We start from the raw sequence: 16,390 nt of genomic DNA, 5'->3' as shown, positions 1-16,390 counted from the left end.
AGACCTTCCCCCTCCATCGCCCTCACATATTTCCTTTGCTCTGTCCCCTCTGGAAATTACCCATACTGTATGTGGTCATTGCCAACAATGCCATTTCTCACACAAACCATTAGCACTATACTGCTAACATATATATATATATATATATACAGTACATGCTTAAATGCCCGTGTGGACTGGCATACGTTGGTAAGACCACAAGAACGTTAAAAACTTGAATCGCTGAACACTGCAGTACTATCAGAAACCATGTAACATCTAGTCCTCCTGTGGCTGTACACTTTGCCAAGGCGAAACACAACACTTCCACTCTCAGATATATGGGAATTTAGTTAATAAAACATCCACACAGAGGGGGAGTTATAAACTCTATGCTCCTAAAACATGAACTCCTCTGGATGCTTATTACACTGGGCACTTGGATGAGGATTTTGATCTAAGACCATTGCTGTGAAGGAATTCCCTGGGTCATGTCTCTAGTAACACTGCTGTTTTATGCTTTATATTTTATGTGTTCTTTATTTTGGAGTGTTCTTTTTTTGCACATGGTGATACATTTTCCCTATTTCAAAATACCAGGTACTCTTATAAATAGACTGAGGCGCCTGTAATAGGTAGTATATGGCTATTTAGCCATCATATACTACTACCTTTTGGAGTCCTTTTGGAGTACAAACTATTGAGGGCACATGAGTTGTATAAATGATCGTCTTTATGTACCTCTTGTAGCCCCTACTCCTACTGTATATGTAAATCTGCATACTGTATACTGTATGTAAAATATTAAATACATTGTGTGCTTCAATTTGATTCATGGCTATGTAAAATGTGTGTTATGTGTCACATGGTATGACTTTCTTTATGTAACAGAAGTCTGAGTCAACAGCAGAAAACTAAAAATATTTTAATTGGAGCTATTTGTTGTGGGGATATCTGAGTTCAACTTGACGAGATTCTCTGGTTAGGCATAATCTGATCATAACTAAAATCAATTCTATCAGTGAACTGACCTCTGTTTAGCTCCTGGGGTGTTGCATATGTGGTTGTACACAAAGGTGATGAGTAATCAATTCATAATGAAACAGTTACATGCATTATTCTTGGCCTGCTATAAGAAGCACTGTTACATACTGTATTCCTTCAAAGAAGAAGATATATTTTGTAAAGGGGAATATTTATCTATTCTATAATGAAATTCTGAAACATGGTTGTTGTTCTGGGGTGAATTGATTTATGTGAGGGTTGTATGGAAAGCTTTAGAATGGAAAACATTCAAACAAACAAAAACATATCCTTATCCATTTGCTGGTTGAAATAAAATAGCGTGTGCAATTTAGCAGTCATATGTGTTTGTTATTTGGTACTTAACCAATTTGAAAAATACATAATGAAAAGTATTTTATTGCCTTTGTGTATAAGATTATCTATATAAACAAATTTGCCTATATGCATGACAAGCATAAAAAAGCTCACTTTTATGTTGCATTCATTTGTCAGCTCCACAAATTTGTTAGATTCAGATCTTGATTTTCCTTTTCACTGGGACAGAAAATTTAAGTAAACAGACGTACTATTCCACAATGCAACATTTCTATATGTACTTGGGAGGCTCTTCGTTTTAACCCTTTTTTTTATCGTTTTGAACAGAACACACAAAGGAGGCTTCAGAAGAGCGCTGACATTAAGCCAAAGCTGCTGGCTGTGTCAGAAGCACCCAGTAAAACAGCATCGGCCACGGTGTGTGCTGTCTATTTATGACTCATTTCTACCTGCTGTCAGAGGGGAGGGAGAAGGAGAGAAAGAGTGGGAGAAAGCTCCACAGTAACAAGGACAGAATTGTTTGAGGATTAGTGCCGTGTGTGGTTGTCAAGCAAACAAGGTACTAGTGAAACCTATTAGAGATGGGCCATTTGGTAGCTGATATTGGCTCTTCTCTTTCTGGGTATATGGTCAGCACATGGAGCAGCTGCTGAATTGAAGAAGAACAATATTACATTCACCTGGACACACAGTGAAGACATTTTAACTTTTGGGAAATTTGGAGTATTCTTATTTTTATGGAAGGGGAAATTTTATAAAAAGCCGGGGCTCAGGGCTCAGGAAGATGCTTATTTTTTTACCTGTTAAAGCCCTGAACAAGGACAAAAACAAAACAGAAAAAAAGAAGAAGAAAAAACTGTATTCAATTCGTAAATACCAGTTTTTGTTCATACTACTAATATACAGTATTTGTATACCTTGATGTACATTCTATAAGCCAAATACTAAACCAACACATATTCTGCACATTTTACCATTGCTGTTAAGTGTTTTTACTTTTTACCTGTACTATTACCAATATTCTCTTTTATCTCTATTCTTCTTTTTTATGTATTTTTTATGACATCCAGTGTAATCATTATTATTATTAATATTAATATTATTATTATTATTATTATTATTATTGTCTCCGCCGAAGGTGGAGAATATGTTTTCGCTTTGTGTGAGCAAACATTGTTAGCCAAGCTAACATTGGGCAAGCTCCACGTGACACGTGTCAATTTGTTGACACCAATGCCTCTGATTGGCTAGAGGGACGCGTGACGAAATAAAATTCTATAAATAGGTGTGTCACTTCAAAAAGCCCCTACTTTTTGAAGTGAGGTAAAACAGGATCAATCAGACTTGATTGGAACAGTACCTTCAGTAAGTCCAAGTCACCCGTCTGTGCGTGTGTGTTTCCCTCTGAGAACACCTAACATTGGTCAAGCAAAGGCGCAGAAGGCCAAAGCTAAGAAAGCATACTCATCTACAATTGTAACGTAGAAGAGGACTAGAGTTGAAATGATCCCACAACAAAGCCGAACTCTTAATACGTGTCAATATGTTGACATCAATGTCTCTGATTGGCTAGAGGGACGCATGACGAAATACAATCCTATAATAAAAAGGTGTGTCACTTCAAAAAGCCGTTTACGTTTTTGAAGCGAGGTAAGACAGGATCAATCAGTCTTGATTGGAACAGTATCTTCTAGTCCAAATCACCCGTCCGTGCGTGTGTGTGTCCCTTTGAGAACACCTGACATAGGTCAAGCAAAGGCGCAGAAGGCCAAAGCTAAGAAAGCATACTCATCTACAACAGTAACACAGAAGAGGACTAGAGTTGAATTTTTAAACATTAGAAGACAAAATATGATTTTTAAATCATTTTTTTTTAAATAAATATTTCTTTAACATACACCTTTTTATTTAAGTACAGTATATATCTTTTACTCTACTGTATCTCATTAGTTATTGCTATGATAATATAATTGCTATAGTCTGCTGGCGGAGACTTGTGCTCCGAGGAGCACATTTTCTAGTTATTATTATTATTATTATCATTATTATTATTATTATTATTATATTATTTCTACTCTATTTAGCCTGCAATTGTTCAATTATCGTTATTATTATTATTGTTATAGAAACATACTGTTTCAGTTGTACATCTGTGTATGTATAATATCAGAGAGATATGGAGATATGGAGGAAACCTGATGTGCTATGATTCAACATTAAATTGACCATATAAATGAAATATGTCATTGTATCAACATTACTAAACATACATTATGCATGCATCCTTCAGAAAAACATGTGCAATTACAAACATGGGTTTCCACTGAAGAGGGACCAGATATCCATTTTCAAGCCAAGTCAATATCAAGTTGTAATAACAACTATGATTATATTTTAAGAGAATCAAGGTCAAAATCAACATAACATAATTTTAATGTATCAATATATAAATTATTGATCTGTGAATTGGGAGGCTGTAATTGCAGCTCTCTCTAACGTGTTATGCTGAAATAATATCATATTGCTGTGAATATTATATTATTATAATATAATTTGATATTATTTCAGCATAAAAGGATGCAGAAATAATAGGATTATTATTACAGTGTAATAATAATATTGGAAAATCCGGGTCAATCAATTTGTACACGGACAAATGTGTCTGTGGCGAGATTTGTCCTTGTCCGTGGAAAAAAATATATTTAGTTTTTACATAACATTATAATGTTCTTATTGTGATCATAAGACCCAATTGCTGAATGTGAGTCTCCAGGTTTTCTTCAACATATGTATGACACTGATTTGCTACAGTATTGGCACATTAGGAGTCCACACTACCACTGTGGTTCTCAAACATTTTATTTTCAAGGACCTCCATAACTCTGAGTCCACCTTCAAAGAACCCCAAAGGTCCCTCTCGCGACCTGCTGAGAACCACTGCGCTGCAGCGCTATAGCTTACATTTTGGGCTGGCTCTTTGTGTGTTTCTGGTAATATTACTGTCCGCTCATTTGTATGTGCATGGCAAAAATATAATTTCGACAAAAATGTCCACCACAACAAGCCGGCATGGCGATGATGACCCCTGCTTTTGGCACTTCTTTTCTGATTCTTCTTGGAGGATGGGGATGCTGAGGCTCAGCCTGTCGCTGATTGGCTGGTCACAGTCACTGTGTTGACACACCGCTGCTCCAAGCTGCTCCATCATCATCATCATCATCCTCCTCCTCTCTCTAGTAAAGATGGCGGAGTACGATCTCACCACCAGAGTTACCCATTTCTTGGACCGGCATCTCGTGTTCCCTTTGCTGGAATTTCTTTCCGTCAAAGAGGTTTGTTTCTTGGATGTATTCTTTAAAGTAGACGATGCTACTGTTCTCTGGATTTACAGACTGACGTAGATGGCATTTTCTAAGTCCTAAAAACGCCACGTGCGCTGGTTGTTAGTAGTGCAGCCTTTACTACGCTGTTTTCAGCTTACTTTGGGAGCACTCGTTTCAACACAGCCGGTACAGATTTTATGGGCGGTTTTCCTTAATGCCAGTATCGTGACCGCTCGAGCGGAGCACCCGGTGTCTTAAAACAAACATTCGCTACGCCGTTGCTATCTATGGTTGCTAAGCTAACGGCATTGCTAATATCTTAGCTTAGCTATAGATGGCCGCGCATAGACAGCTGATAAGTGTATTATCATGTCTATCGTGTCTAATATGAAGCTGTGTGACACAATTTATAGGTAGTTGACGAGTGTCTCCCGGTTCCAAAAGTATTTTAGTGATATAAATTACCGTTACATAATCGAATAAGTTATTTGCTAGTTGCTAATGCTAACTAGTAAATATCAACAAAGAGTTGGCTAAGGGTATCAAGATAGGTGGGCACTTAAGGACATCTGGGCACCTCGATGTAAAATTGGCTATTTTGTCCAACATGTAAAAAAAAAAAAGATATTCGAACAATGGTCTTAAGAAATGTAAAGTATACATGATTATTTTGAACATATATCCAGTCATTTTGGTGCATAAACAAGAAGTTGAAGGATAAATTTAAGTCTGATAATGATGTATCGTGCAAAATGTCAAAATAGCTTTTACATTGAGTTGCCCAGATGTCCCTAGTGCCCACCTATCCTGTATCCGATTTAGTGAACATCGCCATGTATCATATTAACTAATGTTCACTAAATCTAACAATATATTAAACCTTCACAAGGCTGTTGAATGTTGTGCAAACGACAGCAACTCAGATATTATGTTGTTGTTGATGTACTTTCTCTATTAAATCCTTGAGTTTTACAGTCACAGCACTGAGAGCAGGCCACAATGATTCAATCATAATTTCATTCTTATTCATCTTGCAGTTCACCCCCAAAAAATGTAGTTGGGTCTTATTTGTATTAATGTTATTCAGATAACAATAGTTGGACATTAGCAGTTCGTAAAAATAATATGAACTTTACTGAGAGGTAATTAACAGATAATAACCAACATGAAATCAATTATTATGGTAGCTATTGAAACAGGCTCTCACGTTATTAGTAATAGAATAGATAATAGTACATAACAATAAATAAGCAAGTAATAGTAATAATACCAATAATATTAGAAATATTTAGGCCTACTGATATCACTACATCCTCATTTTGTTCTGTTATGCCTCTCTTTATAGATCTTCAATGAACAGGAGCTGCTTCATGGAAAGCTGGACCTCCTCAGCGAGACAAACATGGTGGACTTCGCCATGGACGTGCACAAAAACCTCTTCCCCGATAAGGAGATCCCCCCCAGTATGTGACTGTCCATACTGTCTGTACTGCTACACTCATACTGTCTGTACTGCTACACTCATTTTACTAACGAGCTGTCAAGATTATGTTCCTCAGCCCCCCTGATTCTGATTCCCTTCACAATACACACACACACACACACACACACACACACACACACACACACACACACACACACACACACACACACACACACACACACACACACACACACACACACACACACACACACACACACACACACACAAACAAACACACAGACCAATACCACCTTCAACCCCATGGAAGATATTATGGTGACGACTGTTACTGTGCACAGCACTTAGCACTGATGTCATTGTTGAAGTTGTTGCTATACAGCATATTTGTAGATTATGTATTTTCATTATTGATCATGAACTTCATTTATGGTGCCATTGTCTAGAAACACTACCCCCTGTCATTATTCAGCGCTACGGGAGAAGAGGATATCTGTAGTGGCTCAATTAAAGCAGCTCCAGTCAGAGACAGAACCCATTGTGAAGATGTTTGAGGACCCAGAGACTACCAAGCAGATGCAGTCCACCAGGTGAGTCTGAGTGAGCTACTGTAGTGGAAATAGTCAAGTGTTCAGTGTCATTTCACCCTGCTTCTTATCCAAAAGCACAGTGACAGAGAGCATAGTCTGTTTTTTGCCAAACTTACCCGCAAAAGAGGTTTTATGCACGACATGTAGTGAGGTTGCGGTTGACATTTATTAGTGGTCGTGTTCTTGTGATTCCAGGATGAGTAAAAACAAAGTGTTATTTAATACAGTAGATGGCACGGCAACACCACGAGGGAATTTTGTAATTGAAGAAGTGATGGGAATGCATCAAATGAAAAGAATTCTCTCATTCTTTTAAGGGTCTCGTTGAGCAAACTCAGCAAACACAGGGAGGAACAGAGACAGACACAAGATCCTGTGGTTAACTTTATTAAGGCTATTTTGTCGTCTGCGGTGATTAAAATATTTTGGTCCAATTCAGTCTTTATCCTTTCCTTTTGTCTCTTGGCGAGAGTGAGTACAGTTGATCAAAAGCATTTTTCATTTTTATCCATTTTCCAGTTTGGACTTCTCTCGTTATTCTTTTTGTTGAATCATAGACATTTGTTTATTAAAGCCAACATTTCACAGGGGTTATAATTGAACAGTAACGTGAGAGTTGAAGGCTGTGCTTAGATGTTAGCTCATGTGTATGTTTTTGTCAGTTTGCAGTTTTGGTAAATGTCTTTTTTGGACACGGTATCATTTTGCTGTTTCTGTCTTGTTATTCTTAGATTCTTTTTGATACCGTTGGATTTGTAAAACAATGGGAAAGTTGTCTGGGGAAACGAAAGAATTCTGTCGTAAGCCAAAAGACAAGCAAAAGACTTATTTAGCTATTGTGGCCTATCTGCTTAACTTATGCTTGATACAGTGGAGTATGTTTAACATTATTTCTGGATTTACACAGAGGATCATGTTGTACTGAAGATGCTAAAACGGTGCTTAGATGTTTGAAACCATTAGTCCTGTCTTCTTGGGTTAATACAGCCAGATATGCAAACGATAATACAGTATTGAAAAGCCTGTTGTACTTAAAGCTCTTATCCAACAGAGTTTGCCAATTATCTCATACAGTACCAGACTTTTCTTCAGACAGCTGAAGCCAGAAATGTAATAGGCCAAACCTAATCATCATGGTCAATCTCATTATGGCTTAATCTTTAAACAGTCAGTCATTATTAGACACACTTGCAGGATTACAGTCACCATTAGGCTCTAAGCTATGTTCTCATTTGTTTGGATTTGTTGAGGTAATGAAAACCATTTTGGGGGTTTTTGATTGTGCAAACTGCCTCTGTTTCCTTGCTTTGTTTTTAGTGCAGACAGAGGCAGTAATGTAGTGCAAACGTTTTTAACAAAGGGTAGTTACTGGTTGTACCAGCAGATTTGCTCTCACCTAAAGCCGATCATAACAGTACTGGATAGGTTTTCATGACATTAACCCACGTAAAGCCTATATACTTAGTTGACCGAGGTCCCCCAGGGGTCTCTCCTCTCCTTTTTCCCTCCACACAATATCTCTTCACCAAAAATAGCCAATCTATAAGCCCGTAACGCGTTGAGTTGCAATGACGTAACGTGCTGTGAGCTTGTAGATCAGCTGTTTTCACTTTCAGCAAATGTTCACCCATTATGACATAACCCAGAATAGGGAGGCTAGGGTTCATGACTTCATGTGGTTAAAAAAAAGGATACTGCTGTCAGGATGCTTTTTTCCCCCCACTAGATACAGGTGTGAATTGTCCTATACCTTTAAGCAGTTGGAGTTGTGGCTTAACCCATTCTAACCTGGAACGCATCTGTGTAACCACTTTATAACATTTTTCATTTAATTTTTTCATTTATTTATTTATTACGAACATATTAAAAATATAGATGAGAAAAGACAAAGGAGAAAAAATGATAAAAACAGCAAAATCCTTTTTTTTTTTTTTTTTTAATTGCAGAGTGCCGCGCTACAAGCTTGTATATCTGCAATATTTGAGAAGCTAAAGAAATCTAAAAATTCTATACAATCTAAAAATTCCCGTCTAAATGGCTTAAGCATGCAGCTATTCAAGTCATTAGTTGTACAGATGTCGTATAGGTCTTATAGGATGGTATGGCCAGTGGCCATACAGTGATACATCATCAGGTCCTGTGTTCCCCACCAGACACCGCAGGGTAACATGGTAACCTTGGAGCTCCTACAAACTGTCCTTCATTAGACTCTTGGCAGGGGGTAGCGAGAAGATGGCAGATAGATGCCTACCAAGAATTGTGTCACTTGTGAATACATGTGCACAAAATGCATGCGAGCAGCATGCGCTCCCTTTTGGTACAGCAGTGGCTCAGGAGGTAGGGCGGTTGCTTGGGTATCAGAAGGTTCTCGGTTCTATCCCTGGCTCCCCCTTGGTTAGTGTCGAATTGTCCTTGAGCAAGACACTTACAGGAGTAGTTCACCCAAAAAAATACTTATTTTCTATCAATTACACACCCCATGAAGCATTGAATTCATCGAGATTCTTTAGTTTTTGTTGCATTCCTAAGCCAATAATTTGGTGACCGGCGGTCTCTCTGGTAGGAGACTCAAAAGAGTAGGAGACTCAAAAGAGTACTGGATACATTAGCATCTTTCCGCCGGTCATCAAATTATTGGCTTAGACAAAAACAAAAAAATCCATGAATTCAATGCTTCATGAAGTGTGTAATTGATAGAAAATAAGTATTTGGGTGAACTACTCCTTTAAGCCCTAACTGCTGCCTTGCATGGTTTCCTCTGCCAGGTGTGAATGTTTGTCTGAATGTCTGAATTTAATGCGCACACTGTAAGCACTTTGGATAAGGGCGCTATATGAATGCATTTACCATTTACCTTGCATCTGTCCGAGATCCTGTCCGGACCACATCGCCTATACTATTAGGCCTAGGATAACCAAATTTGCAGTAGGTTACATCCAGGGAAGGCGGTGTTTCGTGTACCCAAAGTAGGTCAATGTGACCCTAAAATCAGAACCACTGCTTCGTCGACTGGTGGACTACAGATGTCCCTGCAATACTATTCCTTGTTTATTGAATTTGTTTTTTCATTTTGAGATGTTTGTTACAAACGTCAGTTCTGCTATTTGCCACTACAAAAGAAAGACAAATATATAAATATTATATCTGTGACAGAACAACTAGATGGAACAATGTGGGCGTAATTTCCAAGACCATAGCCTCAAAGTCTGTACCCAGAACTCAGGATTGATTTGGTTCATGAGAAGTTCTAATTTGTTAGACATGGGGCCTAGACCGCTGGCGTAGCGGTCCAGGCACCTAGCTAGGCTCAATGTAGCCTGACAGCGCGTCGCAGGTTCGAGTCCCGATCCCGACAGCCGTTGCTGCATGCTGTCACTCCCCATCTCTCTCCCCATTTCCTGTCAGCCTACTGTCCTATCCATAAAGGCATAAAAGCCCCCCCAAAAAAGACATGGCTAACACAGAGGTATAATGGCCAACTCAAATGTTACAAACAGCCCATCAACCTGATTTAAACATGAAATGGACTTAGTCTTTATTTGCCTACAGCTTGTGATGTACACCAGACATGGAAAAATACACCTGAGTGACGCTCCGGAGAAAGGGATGTCAGCCAACTGGTGACTCCCGTTAAACGGCTTCTAACCACGGCACTGTCTTGCTTTCTTTTTTCAGGGATGGACGTGCACTCTTTGATTATCTAGCGGAGAAACACAACGTAAGTTCTTCATTACTGTGTGTTTCCCATGACTCCTATGTGAACTCATGGCTGTTTAGGGGTGCAGTGTGGGAGGGGAAGCTGTAGCAAGGGAGATGCAAAATTACTTCCCAAAAACCTTAACTCATTTTCGGGGTTTGTATGGCTTGCAAAAATTCTGTGGACATTTACATTCTGTGGTGAATTGTTAAGAATAAACGGAACAGTTCGGGACTCGTGGATATAGCCGCAAGAATGCCGGAGGTTCTATATTTGGCACGTTGTTTGGCTTCTTCCCCTCCCCTCTGTCGGTCCCCTCCCACTCCGGTATCCCGCTGACCTGCACCCTGTCCTCAGTGCAACTCCGTGCACGGCCCAGGCTCGGGGCCCCTCGGCCGGGTGTGGGAAAGGCTTGGAGCACCCGCTGTCTGTCAGAGGCACAAGCATTGAATGGCCTCGGTTCACACTGACGTCAGAACAACAACTGCTCTGAGGTGCCGGACAGCAGGAAGGATGTTCAAATATAAGCATATAATGTGGAACCCAAATTATATCCTTGTTAGACACACTTCAGTTGAATGTGACCACTATGTCGGATCTTTCACACAACAAGTGGAATGTGTTTGTTTTCTAGAAGTTTTTATGTGCTTGACTGCCTTTTTCCTTTTTATAAATGACCTCTGTATGACCGTATCACATTGTTGGGAGCAAAGAGTTTAACCACTTTCAACCTGTCATCCCTGTTATGGGTCATTATAGGCGGTCAGATTGTGAAAATAGCAGATCTACAAGCTCACAATGCATTGCAACGCGATGTGAGCTTGTAGATTGGCTATATCCGCTATTCAAATGTACGGCAAAGTATGTAGGGCATAACTACTTAAACCATACATACTACATTGACTGGGGTACCCCGGGGGTCTCTACTGGGCCCCCTCCTTTTTATCCCTCTACACCAATTAATTTTGCCGAAAAGCTCAATGCGACACATTGTGAGCTTGTAGATGTAGATTTATTTGCCTATTATAACATGCCCAGAATCGGGACGCTATAGGCGTTAAGTGGTTAAATCTGATACTGTAAAGCAATGTTTTATCACGTGTTTGTTTTATGTTGTATGGCAGAAACTGTTGTCTGCTGAATGTACGTGTTAATGGTTGATAATTTGTTTGTGTTTCCCTTGAAGTTCCGTCAGGAGTACTTGGACACCCTGTATCGATATGCCAAGTTCCAGTATGAGTGTGGAAACTATTCTGGAGCTGCTGAATACCTCTACTTCTTCCGAGTCTTGGTAAGTTCTCAACCGTTGTCAGACACCCACACACTAAAGCCTCATTTATACTCCACGCCAGTGGTTCTCAAAGTGGGGTCTGGGGACCCCCAGGGGTCCTTGAGTCTGTAACTCTGGGTTCTTTGTACTCTCTCAGAGGTAGGATTTTATATAAGATTGGAGTCCCCGAGATAGAAGATGGTTTCAAATGGGCCTCATGAATATCAAACTAGTACAAACTAAGGTTCCTTGAAATAAAAAAAGATTTGACAACCACTGCTCCACACCATCACACGACTGTCACAAAGAGTCTATCTATGTCATCACGCAGTACGTTTTCATTTGACGGAAAGTAATTAAGATTGGCTTTTTAGGGACTTTTGATATAAGAATACAAAGAAATTGATTTCTTTCAATTTTCTTTGGCATCTACTGGTAGGTATGTCCATATTATGACCATGGATATGCTCTAAAGCGTATTTTTTATTTCACCACTACTTTTCAAACACAGCAGAAGTCTCTTTCTTTCTCTCTTTCTTTGCGCTGGCCGTGGTTGATGCTGAGAAACACAATCTCTTGCTAGATCAAATTAATGATAACTTCATACTTATTTTGTTATATAATAAAGCTGTAATGGTTTAGATACAAGCCCAGACTTATGGAGAAAGGAGACGCATCGCTCCAAGGATGTGCCTGCCCATTGTGCTGTGATGGAAGTTGGAACAATCTTTACCTCGAAATGAAACAGGAAATTATAATCAAAACAGTTCTTTGTTTAAATCAAATCAAGGTAGGCTACAAGAGAAATGTGACAATTAAGGGAGTTTTACCATGAGGGACAATCCATACATAGTTTATATCGCTTTTTTTGGTCGAGTTTCGTTTGTAAACAGTCTGCCATCACTACCAAATGAATAACCCGTTTCAGTTTCACCCGTTATCATTTTGAATCAATTAAAGGGACGTTGTGTGATGATGATTAAACGTGTGTGCTTTCTAGTACCGACCACCGAGCAGCGAGCAAGTCTGGTTAGTGGTTACTGTGTGTGTGTGTGTGTGTGTGTGTGTGTGTGTGTGTGTGTGTGTGTGTGTGTGTGTGTGTGTGTGTGTGTGTGTGTTTCTGCCATGTGAAGTCTGTGTGTTTACAGCGAGGCAGCTGATTTATCCTTCATTGTATGACGGTGTCGCGTGGAAAACACAGTTAATCTACAAGCCCACAACGTGTTGCAGCGATACATTGTGGACTTGTAGATCGGCTCGTGTTCACGCGTGACACCGCCATACCATGAAGTAAAGGGTCTTTAGGGGAGACTTCTCGATTTCTCCCTTCTGCCTCTCAGACTGACGGCTATGTGATCTCACCAGACCAGCTGCCGTTTAAGGTAAATTCTTATAGTCGAGCATTCTTTTATTTTTAATATTCGAAGGAATATTCGAATATGGAATGTTCGTTGACAGCCTTAGTGCAGCGGAGTAGACAGCCAGCCAGCAGTGTTGCCATATCTGGATATTATAAGCGACTTTGGGCTTGTTTTTCTGTAAAGTCGCTTGTAAATATTGGTGGTTGCAGACTTTTTTTGGCCTTGTTTCTAAAGTGTAGTTGCTTATTTGGGCTTGCTTCCTAATGTTGTTTGAACCAGCGAAACTGGGATTGTTCCGAAGCAAATAAGTCAACACCCGAATGATAGTAGCGTGTGGGGTGTGTATCAGCAGGCTGTTTAAGGTTTAGAATTAAGTTGAGGTTAACTGTCGGTGAATAAATGTAGTCAGTCGTGTGTGGGTGTGGGGGGGTGTGGGGGGGTGTGTGTGTGTGGGGGTGTGTGTGTGGGGGTGTCACATATCAATTATTACAATATTATAGTTGATTAACTTGATATGGACCTGAGTGGGGAAATGACTGTGTTCAGAGCAAAATGACGTGTTGGTACTCAAAGGGAGGTACATCTGTGACCTACTGGCAGTGTGCGCTTGACATTTGGTGCTGATTGTTCCAGCGGTTTGTGAGGTTAGCTCCAGGGACACAGACAGACAGACAAGACCCTCTGATAGACTGCTAGCCTCCAACAGAGCCACATCGCAAAAATGTTGTTTATTTTTTCTCCCCACTGGGCAAATTCATTGGGCAATGGATTGTCATTTGGAGGTCATATAAAGTTAACTCTGTTAGGTCAATGTTATCACACACTTATTTTTCTTTACAGACCTTTTCAAGATGTCTACTTGCCTTTTACATTCATTTAACAATGTGGGTTGTGCTATAGCACGGTTCTCTCTGAGCTACTGGCCCCAGCCAGCCCTACGATGAAATATTGAAATGGCACACCACTTTTTTTTTTATTGTGTTTGCCAGATTACTTTAATTTCTCTAAAGGCCAGCGCTTGCGCAGAGGAGGAAAAGAACACTTATCGGTAATTGAATGTGAAAAGCTTACGTCATTCCCTCTTCAATTCCCTGCACGTCGTCTGTATTAGGGGAAGGCTGCTGTTCAAGGACTTGAGTAGGATCTTTTACTGGGCCAAGTGTTCAGCAGCAGACTTCATAATCTGTCTTTAGTCCTCTTGCTGGGCGGGCCTCAGACGAGAGCTTATTGATTTGAACATTGCAGCCAGATAGCTCCATGTCCTGATTCCTGGGCTTTGGTGTGTTTCAGTTAACGATGGGACGATATGAAAATTACAAGTCACGATTATTGGGGCAATTGTTTTTGCGATTAACAATATTATCGTGATAATCAAAATATGCTTAAAACTTTAAAGGACACTTTAGTTAACCACTTGAACCCCCAGCATCCCTAATCTGGCCAAAAATAGCCGATCTACAATCTCACGTAGATCTGCTATTTTTGGCGAATTGATTTGTGTAGAGTGAAATAAGAGCTAGGGGTGTTGGGAAAAAATCGATTCATGTAAAAAACATGCCAATTTTTACACAACCCTCTGTGGTATTATATCATTTTTTGTTTGAGCTGTTGGAAATAACTAGGCTACACTTGGTTGTTAAAGTCCAGATGAAAACAATATGACATGAAATTATTTAGATAAAACTGATTTGGATTTTTCTTTTTTCATGAGAATCTATTTTTTTTTTATCGTTTTGAATCGGATGGTGACCCCAAGAATCGGAATCGAATCATGAGATAGCAGAAGATTCACAGCCCTAATAAGAGCGTACCAAATATGCTCTTTACAGGTCCGTCTTATCAAGTATAGAGGGTTTAAATGGTACCGAATTTGCAGCTCAACAAAAGCTAATTCAAACTAGTGTATGACGGAGGACAATTTCACGATACATTTTATTCTCTACGATGCGATTATTGTGAGTGTTTTTTTATCACGATAAACGATTATCGTCCCGTCCCTAGTTTCAGTTAAGCAAACCAGCCCCCTGTGAACCTTCATGTAGCCTATTGTGTTTTATCACACCGGCTTGTTATCAAGAGAATTTGTGGCAATTTTGCAAGGGGAAATTTATTTTAAATTTACTGAATGAAGGCCCTTTCATTTCTTTCCCACCCACGTTTACACTCTGCGTGTGAACCAATGTGAAAATAATAACAAAAGGGTGACAAAGTCGGAGGTATGCACACGCTAGATGAAATCATTTCCAACAGTTGAAATATTTTGGAAATCAGATAATACCAAAGTAGGTTTTGCGGGGGAAGATAATTACAGTTCACAGAGAGTACTGGCAGTATCTTCGTTACACATGCGTACTTCTTATTTCCTCTATAAACAAAGGACTCATTGCCTGGGCTCTGGTGTTAGTGGCTTCTATCCCACTGCCCTCAGAATTGAGTGAAAGATGAACTACACAGTGAACAGAGCGAGGTGCAGCAGGACTCGGAGGGAGCTGCACCTCCTTAGAGGGCTGCAAAGCCCTTTAGGGGCCTTGGTCGCAAACTCGAGTGAGGGGAGAGGGGAGTTTGGGTCACAATGGAGTGTTGTAACTTGTAACATTAGCTAGCCCTAAGTCTTGGGAATGGTCAGCCTGTGACCTCTTTCTTTGCTTCGCAGAAGTTGCCACCACAATGTTACAGATGTCTTTGTTAGTTTCTTGGGGACTGGTGAGTCCTGGTTTTGTTTGCTTTTTTGTGTCACTCTTTGTCTGTTAACCACTTAAACCGTAATACTTAATTGACTGCGAGTCTGCACTCTGCGGTCCCCCAGGGCTCTATACTAGGTCCGCAAGTATTTCCCTCTACACCAAATCTCTACAAGCTCGCAATGCGTTGCGACGCTCTGTGACGCGTTGAGCTTGTAGATTATGCAAATATATATTTTTTTGCCCCAGAATAGGGACGCTAGGCTTCATGTGGTTAAAGACGCACATTGTAGTTTCATTTGGAATGAAATACAAGAGGTTTATGGATATTATATATTCCTTCTGGAAGCAGGGATTTAGCTCCTGCTGTGGTGTCATATAGTAGCCAGTGTTAACAAGTTCATCCCTACAGCATGTATGTCCTGTAATGACCGGCACAACCAGGCTACACAGCCAGTGGTTTCCAAGTGTCACTCACTTGTCTTATTGTTTTTGTTTGTCCTTGGTTCTGCACTGAGTTTTGTGGTGAAGTAAGGACTTGCGCCAAAGCCAATCCTGAAAGAATGGGCAAGAATAAAAATCAACATTTTGTCCTTCATTAGAGTGAAAAAATATATATATATCAAGACCATCCATCTTTTGTTCCGATTCTAATTGGCATTTGATACTCGACTGTGTTGCCTCTTCTTGTCTAGTGGATGTCAGTG

At 39.9% G+C, this 16,390-nt stretch overlaps 1 protein-coding gene across 1 annotated transcript in view; it reads left to right on the top strand.

The window, feature by feature from the left end:
- Positions 1–4,557: 4,557 nt before the first annotated feature.
- eif3ea (eukaryotic translation initiation factor 3, subunit E, a) overlaps positions 4,558–16,390 on the top strand; it is a 38,257-nt gene continuing 26,424 nt past the window's right edge. Inside the window, exons 1-5 of the mRNA XM_080426010.1 lie at positions 4,558–4,652; positions 5,989–6,106; positions 6,557–6,674; positions 10,350–10,392; positions 11,558–11,662. Of these exons, the coding sequence (XP_080282136.1) occupies positions 4,563–4,652; positions 5,989–6,106; positions 6,557–6,674; positions 10,350–10,392; positions 11,558–11,662 (474 nt within the window). The 5' untranslated portion in view covers positions 4,558–4,562. The remainder of the gene's footprint in view (positions 4,653–5,988; positions 6,107–6,556; positions 6,675–10,349; positions 10,393–11,557; positions 11,663–16,390) is intronic.

Source organism: Gymnoscopelus braueri (genome assembly GCF_963280865.1).
Source record: "Gymnoscopelus braueri genome assembly, chromosome: 4".
NCBI classification, from domain to species: Eukaryota; Metazoa; Chordata; class Actinopteri; order Myctophiformes; family Myctophidae; genus Gymnoscopelus; species Gymnoscopelus braueri.
The sequence above is the reverse complement of the archived record's forward strand: the minus strand, read 5'-3'. Positions and strand labels throughout refer to the sequence as shown.